At 43.7% G+C, this 12,624-nt stretch overlaps 1 protein-coding gene across 1 annotated transcript in view; it reads left to right on the forward strand.

The window, feature by feature from the left end:
- Nucleotides 1–12,624, forward strand: part of inppl1a (inositol polyphosphate phosphatase-like 1a) — a 103,992-nt gene that overhangs the window by 39,473 nt on the left and 51,895 nt on the right. The window contains exon 2 of the mRNA XM_052468150.1: nt 6,767–6,830. Within this exon, the coding sequence (XP_052324110.1) occupies nt 6,767–6,830 (64 nt within the window). The remainder of the gene's footprint in view (nt 1–6,766; nt 6,831–12,624) is intronic.

Here is a 12,624-nt window from a genome sequence, read left to right on the forward strand (position 1 = left end):
ACCTAGTCAGTTGTTCAACAGAAAGGGGTACCTAGTCAGTTGTTTAACAGAAAGGGGTACCTAGTAAGTTGTTCAACAGAAAGGGGTATACCTAGTCAGTTGTTCAACAGAAAGGGGGTACCTAGTCAGTTGTTTAACAGAAAGGGGTATACCTAGTCAGTTGTTTAACAGAAAGGGGTATACCTAGTCAGTTGTTTAACAGAAAGGGGGTACCTAGTCAGTTGTTCAACAGAAATGGGTATACCTAGTCAGTTGTTCAACAGAAAGGGGGATACCTAGTCTGTTGTTTAACAGAAAGGGGGTACCTAGTCAGTTGTTCAACAGAAAGGGGTATACCTAGTCGGTTGTTCAACAGAAAGGGGGTACCTAGTCAGTTGTTCAACAGAAAGGGGGTACCTAGTCAGTTGTTTAACAGAAAGGGGGATACCTAGTCAGTTGTTCAACAGAAAGGGGGGTACCTAGTCAGTTGTTTAACAGAAAGGGGGGTACCTAGTCAGTTGTTTAACAGAAAGGGGGATACCTAGTCAGTTGTTCAACAGAAAGGGAATACCTAGTCAGTTGTTCAACAGAAAGGGGATACCTAGTCAGTAGTTTAACAGAAAGGGGTATACCTAGTCAGTTGTTCAACAGAAAGGGGGGTACCTAGTCAGTTGTTCAACAGAAAGGGGGGTACCTAGTCAGTTGTTCAACAGAAAGGGGGGTACCTAGTCAGTTGTTCAACAGAAAGGGGGGTACCTAGTCAGTTGTTCAACAGAAAGGGGGGTACCTAGTCAGTTGTTCAACAGAAAGGGGGATAGCTAGTCAGTTGTTCAACAGAAAGGGGGATACCTAGTCAGTTGTTCAACAGAAAGGGGGTACCTAGTCAGTTGTTCAACAGAAAGGGGGTACCTAGTCAGTTGTTCAACAGAAAGGGGGGTACCTAGTCAGTTGTTCAACAGAAAGGGGGATAGCTAGTCAGTTGTTCAACAGAAAGGGGGATACCTAGTCAGTTGTTCAACAGAAAGGGGTATACCTAGTCAGTTGTTCAACAGAAAGGGGGATACCTAGTCAGTTGTTCAACAGAAAGGGGTATACCTAGTCAGTTGTTCAACAGAAAGGGGGATACCTAGTCAGTTGTTCAACAGAAAGGGGTATACCTAGTCAGTTGTTCAACAGAAAGGGGTATACCTAGTCAGTTGTTCAACAGAAAGAGGGTACCTAGTCAGTTGTTCAACAGAAAGGGGGTACCTAGTCAGTTGTTCAACAGAAAGGGGTATACCTAGTCAGTTGTTTAACAGAAAGGGGGATACCTAGTCAGTTGTTCAACAGAAAGGGGGTACCTAGTCAGTTGTTCAACAGAAAGGGGTATACCTAGTCAGTTGTTCAACAGAAAGGGGGATACCTAGTCAGTTGTTTAACAGAAAGGGGGTACCTAGTCAGTTGTTCAACAGAAAGGGGGATAGCTAGTCAGTTGTTCAACAGAAAGGGGGATACCTAGTCAGTTGTTCAACAGAAAGGGGGTACCTAGTCAGTTGTTCAACAGAAAGGGGTATACCTAGTCAGTTGTTTAACAGAAAGGGGTATACCTAGTCAGTTGTTTAACAGAAAGGGGTATACCTAGTCAGTTGTTCAACAGAAAGGGGGTACCTAGTCAGTTGTTCAACAGAAAGGGGGATAGCTAGTCAGTTGTTCAACAGAAAGGGGGATACCTAGTCAGTTGTTCAACAGACAGGGGGATAGCTAGTCAGTTTTTTAACAGAAAGGGGGATACCTAGTCAGATGTTTAACAGAAAGGGGTATACCTAGTCAGTTGTTTAACAGAAAAGGGTATACCTAGTCAGTTGTTCAACAGAAAGGGGGATACCTAGTCAGTTGTTCAACAGAAAGGGGTATACCTAGTCAGTTGTTCAACAGAAAGGGGGATACCTAGTCAGTTGTTTAACAGAAAGGGGTATACCTAGTCAGTTGTTCAACAGAAAGGGGTATACCTAGTCAGTTGTTCAACAGAAAGGGGGTACCTAGTCAGTTGTTTAACAGAAAGGGGGTACCTAGTAAGTTGTTCAACAGAAAGGGGTATACCTAGTCAGTTGTTCAACAGAAAGGGGGTACCTAGTCAGTTGTTTAACAGAAAGGGGTATACCTAGTCAGTTGTTTAACAGAAAGGGGTATACCTAGTCAGTTGTTTAACAGAAAGGGGGTACCTAGTCAGTTGTTCAACAGAAATGGGTATACCTAGTCAGTTGTTCAACAGAAAGGGGGATACCTAGTCTGTTGTTTAACAGAAAGGGGGTACCTAGTCAGTTGTTCAACAGAAAGGGGTATACCTAGTCGGTTGTTCAACAGAAAGGGGTACCTAGTCAGTTGTTCAACAGAAAGGGGGTACCTAGTCAGTTGTTTAACAGAAAGGGGGATACCTAGTCAGTTGTTCAACAGAAAGGGGGGTACCTAGTCAGTTGTTTAACAGAAAGGGGGGTACCTAGTCAGTTGTTTAACAGAAAGGGGGATACCTAGTCAGTTGTTCAACAGAAAGGGAATACCTAGTCAGTTGTTTAACAGAAAGGGGGATACCTAGTCAGTTGTTCAACAGAAAGGGAATACCTAGTCAGTTGTTTAACAGAAAGGGGATACCTAGTCAGTTGTTCAACAGAAAGGGAATACCTAGTCAGTTGTTCAACAGAAAGGGGATACCTAGTCAGTAGTTTAACAGAAAGGGGTATACCTAGTCAGTTGTTCAACAGAAAGGGGGGTACCTAGTCAGTTGTTCAACAGAAAGGGGGGTACCTAGTCAGTTGTTCAACAGAAAGGGGGGTACCTAGTCAGTTGTTCAACAGAAAGGGGGTACCTAGTCAGTTGTTCAACAGAAAGGGGGTACCTAGTCAGTTGTTCAACAGAAAGGGGGATAGCTAGTCAGTTGTTCAACAGAAAGGGGGATACCTAGTCAGTTGTTCAACAGAAAGGGATATACCTAGTCAGTTGTTCAACAGAAAGGGGGATACCTAGTCAGTTGTTCAACAGAAAGGGGGTACCTAGTCAGTTGTTCAACAGAAAGGGGGATAGCTAGTCAGTTGTTCAACAGAAAGGGGGATACCTAGTCAGTTGTTCAACAGAAAGGGGTACCTAGTCAGTTGTTCAACAGAAAGGGGGTACCTAGTCAGTTGTTCAACAGAAAGGGGGATACCTAGTCAGTTGTTCAACAGAAAGGGGGTACCTAGTCAGTTGTTCAACAGAAAGGGGGATACCTAGTCAGTTGTTCAACAGAAAGGGGTATACCTAGTCAGTTGTTCAACAGAAAGGGGGATACCTAGTCAGTTGTTCAACAGAAAGGGGGATACCTAGTCAGTTGTTCAACAGAAAGGGGGATACCTAGTCAGTTGTTCAACAGAAAGGGGGTACCTAGTCAGTTGTTTAACAGAAAGGGGTATACCTAGTCAGTTGTACAACCGAATGCATTCAATTGAAAAGTGTCTTCCGCATTTAACCCAACCCCTCTGAATCAGAGAGGTGAGGAGGGCTGCCTTAATCGACATTCACGTCTTCTGAACCCGGGGAACAGTGGGTTAACTGCCTTGCTCAGGGGAACAGTGGGTTAACTGCCTTGCTCAGGGGAACAGTGGGTTAACTGCCTTGCTCAGGGGCAGAACGACAGTATTGGGCCTATAGCCTACTGCACAAATCTCATTGCAACATAACGGTTTTTAATTGGTTCATGTTGGAAAGGCTTAGGTTTTTTTAAGTAATTTTTTTTATCTGAGTGGTAGATCTCATCTTGCATTTTGTCTCAGAAAGTGATCTTGATTTGCTCTGCTACCACACGGCAAGCGGTACCGATGCTCCAAGTCTGGAACCAACAGGACTCTGAACAGCTTTTATCCCCAAGAGAGTACTAAATAGTTAGTCCGGTTAGCTATTTAACTATCTGCATTGGCCCTCTTTTGACTCATCAAATACTCTGCTGCTACTGTTTATTATCAATCCTGTTGCCTAGTCACTTTACCCCTACCTTCATCAACATATCTACCTCAATTACCTGGTTCCCCTGCACATCGTCTCAGCATTGGTACCCTGTGAATATAGCCAAGTTATTGTATTTATTCCTTGTATTGTTATGTTTTTATTATTTCTCTATTTTTCTCTCTGCATTGTTGGGAAGGTCCCGTAAGTAAGCATTTCACTGTTAAGTCTACACCTGTTGTTTACAAAGAAAGAGAGAGAGATACCCCTGGCCCAGATCTCAGCATGAAACTGTGTGTGTCAGGAGACGGGATGGGACACAGCACACACACACTGTATGCAAAAGGTGTGGCAAACTCTGCTGTTTTGCATAGACAGCACTGCAGCACAGAGAGAAGTTGGAAGTTTACATACACCTTAGCCAAATACATTTAAACTCAGTTTTTCACAATTCCTGACATTTAATCCTAGTAAAAACTCACTGTCTTAGGTCAGTTAGGATCACCACTTTATTTTAAGAATGTGAAATGTCAGAATAATAGCAGAGAAAAGTATTTATTTCAGTTTTTATTTCTTTCATCACATTCCCAGAGGGTCAGAAGTTTACATACACTCAATTAGTATTTGGAAGCATTGCCTTTAAATGGTTTAACTTAGGTCAAAGGTTTCAGGTAGCCTTCCACAAGCTTTCCACAATAAGTAGGGTGAATTTTGGCCCATTCCTCCTGACAGAGCTGGTGTAACTGAGTCAGGTTTGTGGGCCTCCTTGCTCACACACGCTTTTTCAGTTCTGTCCACACATTTTCTATGGGATTGAGGTCAGGGCTTTGTGATTGCCACTCCAATACCTTGACTTTGTTGTACTGAAAGCCATTTTGCCACAACTGTGGAAGTATGCTTGGGGTCATTGTCCATTTGGAAGACCCATTTGCGACCAAGTTTAACTTCCTGACAGATGCTGCCACCCCCGTGCTTCACAGTTGGGATGGTGTTCTTCGGCTTGCAAGCCTCTCCCTTTTTCCTCCAAACATAACGATGGTCATTATGGCCAAACAGTTCTATTTTTTGTTTCATCGGACCAGAGGACATTTCTCCAAAAAGTATGATCTTTGTCCCCATGTGCAGTTGCAAACCGTAGTCTCGCTTTTTTATTGCGGTTTTGGAGCAGTGGCTTCTTCCTTGCTGAGCGGCCTTTCAGGTTATGTCAATATAGGACTCGTTTTACTGTGGATATAGATACTTTTATACCTGTTTCCTCCAGCATCTTCACAAGGTCCTTTGCTGCTGTCCTGGGATTGATTTTTACTTTTCGCACCACTGTACGTTCATCTCTAGGAGACAGAACATGTCTCCTTCCTGAGCGATTTGACGGCTGCGTGATCCCATGGTGTTTATACTTGCATAGTATTGTTTGTACAGATGAACGTGGTACCTTCAGGATTTTTCTTCTAAGGTCTTGGCTGGTTTCTTTTGACTTTCCCATGATGTCAAGGAAAGAGGAACTGAGGTTGAAGGTAGGCCTTGAAATACATCAACAGGTACACCTCCAATTGACTCAAATTATGTCAATTAGCTTATCAGAAGCTTCTAAGCCATGCCATCATTTCTGGAATTTTCCAAGGTGTTTAAAGGCACAGTCAACTTATTGAATGTAAACTTCTGACCCACTGGAATTGTGATACAGTGAATGATAAGTGAAATAATCTTTCTGTAAACAATTGTTAGAAAAATGACTTGTGTCATGCACAAAGTAGATGTCCTCACCGACTTGCCAAAACTAATTTGTGGAGTGGTTGAAAAACAAGGTTTAATGACTCCAACCTAAGTGTTTGTAAACTAGGTTTAATGACTCCAACCTAAGTGTTTGTAAATGAGGTTTAATGACTCCAACCTAAGTGTTTGTAAACGAGGTTTAATGACTCCAACCTAAGTGTTTGTAAACGAGGTTTAATGACTCCAACCTAAGTGTTTGTAAACGAGGTTTAATGACTCCAACCTAAGTGTTTGTAAACGAGGTTTAATGACTCCAACCTAAGTGTTTGTAAACAAGGTTTAATGACTCCAACCTAAGTGTTTGTAAACAAGGTTTAATGACTCCAACCTAAGTGTTTGTAAACGAGGTTTAATGACTCCAACCTAAGTGTTTGTAAACGAGGTTTAATGACTCCAACCTAAGTGTTTGTAAACAAGGTTTAATGACTCCAACCTAAGTGTTTGTAAACGAGGTTTAATGACTCCAACCTAAGTGTTTGTAAACGAGGTTTAATGACTCTGTTTAGCGGTGAGAGAGGTGAGTGTGAGTTCCAGCAGCGCTAATGCCATGTTCACTGTGTTTGACAGACAGCAACAGGTTGAAACTCCCTCCAAATCTCCCGTCACACACACACACACACACACACACACACACACACACACACACACACACACACACACACACACACACACACACACACACACACACACACACACACACACACACACACACACACACACACACACACACTTTGCAGGGAATATGTAATTCCTGTGGTATCCATGAAAGTACTAATGCCATTTTCTCCCCCCTCCGTCCTCCCTCCTTCTCTCCCCTTGCCTCTAATTCCTAACTCCCCCCTCACTCTATACTTCCCTCTCCCTCTCCCTCCCTCTCTTCTCTCCCCTTCTCTCCCCTCGCCTCTAACTTCTAACTCCCCCCTCCCTCTATACTTCCCTCTCCCTCCCCCTCTCCCTCCCTCTCTTCTCTCCCCTTCTCTCCCCTTGCCTCTAACTCCTAACTCCCCCCTCACTCTATACTTCCCTCTGCCTCCCCCTCTCCCTCCCTCTCTTCTCTCTCTAGTTTCCAGAAGCATGTCCACACCTATAGGGTCCTACCAGATGAAGAGGGATTCTTGGCAGTCCAGGTACCACTATACACCGCCCTCCATACATACATGCACAGAACAGTGGGTGTTTTTCTATTCATACCTAGCACTATGGATGTAGCTGTTAGTATGTACATCTATATCTGTGGACGGCAGGCACTGTATATGTGTGTATGGTACGTGTATGTGTGTCTGGATCAGTAGTAACTGGCAGGCTCTGGTGCTTGTGTTGGCTCTGTGCTCACACACACACACACACACACACACACACACACACACACACACACACACACACACACACACACACACACACACACACACACACACACACACACACACACACACACACACACACACACACACACACACACACACACACACACACACACACACACACACACACACACAGCGGTCTCTTTGTGCTCTGTGTCCAGCAGCTGGGGGAGTCACCAATCCCCTCCCCTTGCAACATACATACACACTCAAATACTGTAATACCAAACCCTAAGTACACCCCACTAATCCCCCTTCCAGTACCCCTCCTCTGCTGGTCCCATGCCTGGAATCCACACTGATAGCTTTCACAAATAATTTGATTTACCCAGTGCTTCAGTGAAATGAAACGTCACTCAAACGGAGTGAATGTGGCTGCCAGGTTCCCCACCCGTTCACAGCTGAGGGCCTTTTGCTATTAAAGCTTCCCTTACACCACTGTAAGCCATCAGCATATGAGCCATCAGCATATGAGCCATCAGCATATGAGCCAGCAGCATATGAGCCAGCAGCATATGAGCCATCAGCATATGAGCCATCAGCATATGAGCCATTAGCATATGAGCCATCAGCATATGAGCCAGCAGCATATGAGCCATTAGCATATGAGCCATCAGCATATGAGCCATCAGCATATGAGCCATTAGCATATGAGCCATCAGCATATGAGCCAGCAGCATATGAGCCAGCAGCATATGAGTCATCAGCATATGAGCCATCAGCAGCATATGAGCCAGCAGCATATGAGCCAGCAGCATATGAGCCAGCAGCATATGAGCCATTAGCATATGAGCCATCAGCATATGAGCCATCAGCATATGAGCCATCAGCAGCATATGAGCCATCAGCATATGAGCCATCAGCAGCATATGAGCCAGCAGCATATGAGCCAGCAGCATATGAGCCATCAGCAGCATATGAGCCATCAGCATATGAGCCATCAGCATATGAGCCATCAGCAGCATATGAGCCATCAGCAGCATATGAACCATCAGCATATGAGCCAGCAGCATATGAGCCAGCAGCATATGAGCCAGCAGCATATGAGCCAGCAGCATATGAGCCATCAGCATATGAGCCAGCAGCATATGAGCCATTAGCATATGAGCCATCAGCATATGAGCCATCAGCATATGAGCCATTAGCATATGAGCCATCAGCATATGAGCCAGCAGCATATGAGCCAGCAGCATATGAGCCATCAGCAGCATATGAGCTATCAGCATATGAGCCAGCAGCATATGAGCCAGCAGCATATGAGCTATCAGCATATGAGCCAGCAGCATATGAGCCATCAGCATATGAGCCATCAGCATATGAGCCAGCAGCATATGAGCCAGCAGCATATGAGCCATTAGCATATGAGCCATCAGCATATGAGCCATCAGCATATGAGCCATCAGCAGCATATGAGCCATCAGCAGCATATGAGCCAGCAGCATATGAGCCAGCAGCATATGAGCCAGCAGCATATGAGCCAGCAGCATATGAGCCATCAGCAGCATATGAGCCATCAGCATATGAGCCATCAGCATATGAGCCATCAGCAGCATATGAGCCATCAGCATATGAGCCATCAGCAGCATATGAGCTATCAGCATATGAGCCAGCAGCATATGAGCCATCAGCATATGAGCCAGCAGCATATGAGCCAGCAGCATATGAGCCATTAGCATATGAGCCATCAGCATATGAGCCATCAGCATATGAGCCATTAGCATATGAGCCATCAGCATATGAGCCAGCAGCATATGAGCCAGCAGCATATGAGCCATCAGCATATGAGCCATCAGCATATGAGCCATCAGCATATGAGCCATCAGCAGCATATGAGCCATCAGCATATGAGCCATCAGCATATGAGCCATCAGCAGCATATGAGCTATCAGCATATGAGCCAGCAGCATATGAGCCATCAGCATATGAGCCATCAGCATATGAGCCAGCAGCATATGAGCCATTAGCATATGAGCCATCAGCATATGAGCCATCAGCATATGAGCCATCAGCATATGAGCCATCAGCATATGAGCCAGCAGCATATGAGCCATCAGCATATGAGCCATCAGCAGCATATGAGCCAGCAGCATATGAGCCAGCAGCATATGAGCCATCAGCATATGAGCCATCAGCAGCATATGAGCCAGCAGCATATGAGCCATCAGCATATGAGCCATCAGCATATGAGCCAGCAGCATATGAGCCATTAGCATATGAGCCATCAGCATATGAGCCATCAGCAGCATATGAGCCATCAGCAGCATATGAGCCAGCAGCATATGAGCCAGCAGCATATGAGCCAGCAGCATATGAGCCAGCAGCATATGAGCCATCAGCAGCATATGAGCCAGCAGCATATGAGCCAGCAGCATATGAGCCAGCAGCATATGAGCCATCAGCAGCATATGAGCCAGCAGCATATGAGCCAGCAGCATATGAGCCATTAGCATATGAGCCATCAGCATATGAGCCATCAGCAGCATATGAGCCATCAGCATATGAGCCATCAGCAGCATATGAGCCAGCAGCATATGAGCCAGCAGCATATGAGCCAGCAGCATATGAGCCATCAGCAGCATATGAGCCATCAGCATATGAGCCATCAGCAGCATATGAGCTATCAGCATATGAGCCAGCAGCATATGAGCCAGCAGCATATGAGCCAGCAGCATATGAGCCATCAGCATATGAGCCAGCAGCATATGAGCCATCAGCATATGAGCCAGCAGCATATGAGCCATCAGCAGCATATGAGCCATCAGCATATGAGCCATCAGCAGCATATGAGCTATCAGCATATGAGCCAGCAGCATATGAGCCATCAGCAGCATATGAGCCATCCGCATATGAGCCATCAGCAGCATATGAGCTATCAGCATATGAGCCAGCAGCATATGAGCCAGCAGCATATGAGCCATCAGCATATGAGCCATCAGCAGTATATGAGCCATCAGCATATGAGCCAGCAGCATATGAGCCATCAGCATATGAGCCAGCAGCATATGAGCCAGCAGCATATGAGTCGGCAGCATATGAGCCATCAGCATATGAGCCAGCAGCATACCACCCTGCATCCCACTGCTGGCTTTCCTCTGAAGCTTAAGCAGGGTTGGTCCTGGTCAGTCTCTGGACGGGAGACCAGATGCTGCTGGAAGTGTTGTTGGAGGGTTAGTAGTAGGAACCCCTTCCTCTGGTCTACCCCCCCCCAGTGGCCCAGGGCAGTGATTGCCCTGTGTAGGTGCTGTCTTTAGAGTAGGGGGGCGAACCACAGTGTCCTGGCTAAATTCCTAATCTGGCCCTCATATCATCACGGTCACCTAATCATCCCCAGTTTACAATTGGCTCATTCATCCCCCCCCTCCTCTCCCCTGTAACTATTCCCCAGGTTGTTGCTGTACATGAGCATGTGTTCTCAGTTGACTTACCTGGTAAAATAAGAGTTAAATAAAATAACATTAAAAAAACTCCACCCACAAATATCAATGAACAGAAAGTGATTGTACCCACTCTCAGACTCTCTGAGCTACCCCACCAAGACCTATATACTACCTACCTATCTATATACTACCTACCTATCAATATACTACCGACCTATCTATATACTACCTACCTATCAATATACTACCGACCTATAAATATACTACCTACCTATAAAATACTACCTACCTATAAATATACCACCTACCTATCAATATACTACCTACCTATAAAATACTACCTACCTATAAATATACTACCTACCTATAAATATACTACCTACCTATCACTATACTACCTACCTATCTATATACTACCTACCTATCAATATACTACCTACCTATAAATATACTACCTACCTATCTATATACTACCTACCTATCAGTATACTACCTACCTATCTATATACTACCTACCTATAAAATACTACCTACCTATAAATATACTACCTACCTATAAATATACTACCTACCTATCACTATACTACCTACCTATCTATATACTACCTACCTATCAATATACTACCTACCTATAAATATACTACCTACCTATCTATATACTACCTACCTATCAGTATACTACCTACCTATCTATATACTACCTACCTATCTATATACTACCTACCTATCTATATACTACCTACCTATCTATATACTACCTACCTATCACTATACTAACTACCTATCGATATACTACCTACCTATAAATATACTACCTACCTATAAATATACTACCTACCTATCTATATACTACCTACCTATCAATATACTACCTACCTATAAATATACTACCTACCTATCAATATACTACCTACCTATCAATATACTACCTACCTATCTATATACTACCTACCTATCAATATACTACCTACCTATAAATATACTACCTCCCTATCAATATACTACCTATCTATCTATATACTAACTACCTATCGATATACTACCTACCTATAAATATACCACCTACCTATAAATATACTACCTACCTATCTATATACTACCTACCTATCAATATACTACCTCCCTATCTATATACTACCTACCTATCTATATACTACCTACCTATCTACTGTATGTGTCAAACTGCTTTACTCCATCTTGGCCAGGTTGCAATTGCAATTGTAAATGAGAACTTGTTCTCAACTTGCCTACCTGGTTAAATAAAGGTGAAATAAATCAAATCAAAATATTTGATTTGATTTAACTTATACTATTTACAGTTGAAGTCAGAAGTTTGCATACACTTGGAGTCATTAAAACGAGTTTTTCAACCACTCCACACATTTCTTGTTAATTAACAAACTATCGTTTTGGCAAGTCGGTTAGGACATCTACTTTGTGCAAAACACAAGTAATTTTTCCAACAATTGTTTACAGACAGATTATTTCACTTATAATTCACTGTATCACAATTCCAGTGGTCAGAAGTTTACATACACTAAGTTGACTGTGCCTTTAAACAGCTTGGACAATTCCAGAAAATTATGTCCTGGCTTTAGAAGCTTCTGAGTCGATTGGAGGTGTACCTGTGGATGAATTTCAAGGCTTAACTTCAAACTCCGTGCTTCTTTGCTTGACATCATGGGGAAATCTAAATAAATCATCCAAGACCTCAGAAAAACAATTGTAGACCTCCACAAGTCTGGTTCATCTTTGGGAGCAATTTCCAAATCCCTGAAGGTACCACATTCATCTGTACAAACAATAGTACACAAGTATAAACACCATGGGACCATGCAGCCATCATAAAACACAGGAAGGAGACGTGTTCTGTCTCCTAGAGATGAACGTACTTTGGTGCGAAAAGTGCAAATCAATCTCAGAACAACAGCAAAGGACCTTGTGAAGATGCTGGAGGAAACAAGTACAAAAGTATCTACATCCACAGTAAAACGGGTCCTATATCGACATAACCTGAAAGGCCGCTCAGCAAGGAAGGAGCCACTGCTCCAAAACCGCCATAAAAAAAGCCAGACTACGGTTTGCAACTGCACTCATACTTTTTGGAGAAATGTCCTCTGGTCTGATGAAACAAAAATATAATTGTTTGGCCATAATGACCATCGTTATGTTTGGAGGAAAAA

The sequence above is a fragment of the Oncorhynchus keta genome, chromosome 18 (genome assembly GCF_023373465.1).
Source record: "Oncorhynchus keta strain PuntledgeMale-10-30-2019 chromosome 18, Oket_V2, whole genome shotgun sequence".
Classification (NCBI taxonomy): Eukaryota; Metazoa; Chordata; class Actinopteri; order Salmoniformes; family Salmonidae; genus Oncorhynchus; species Oncorhynchus keta.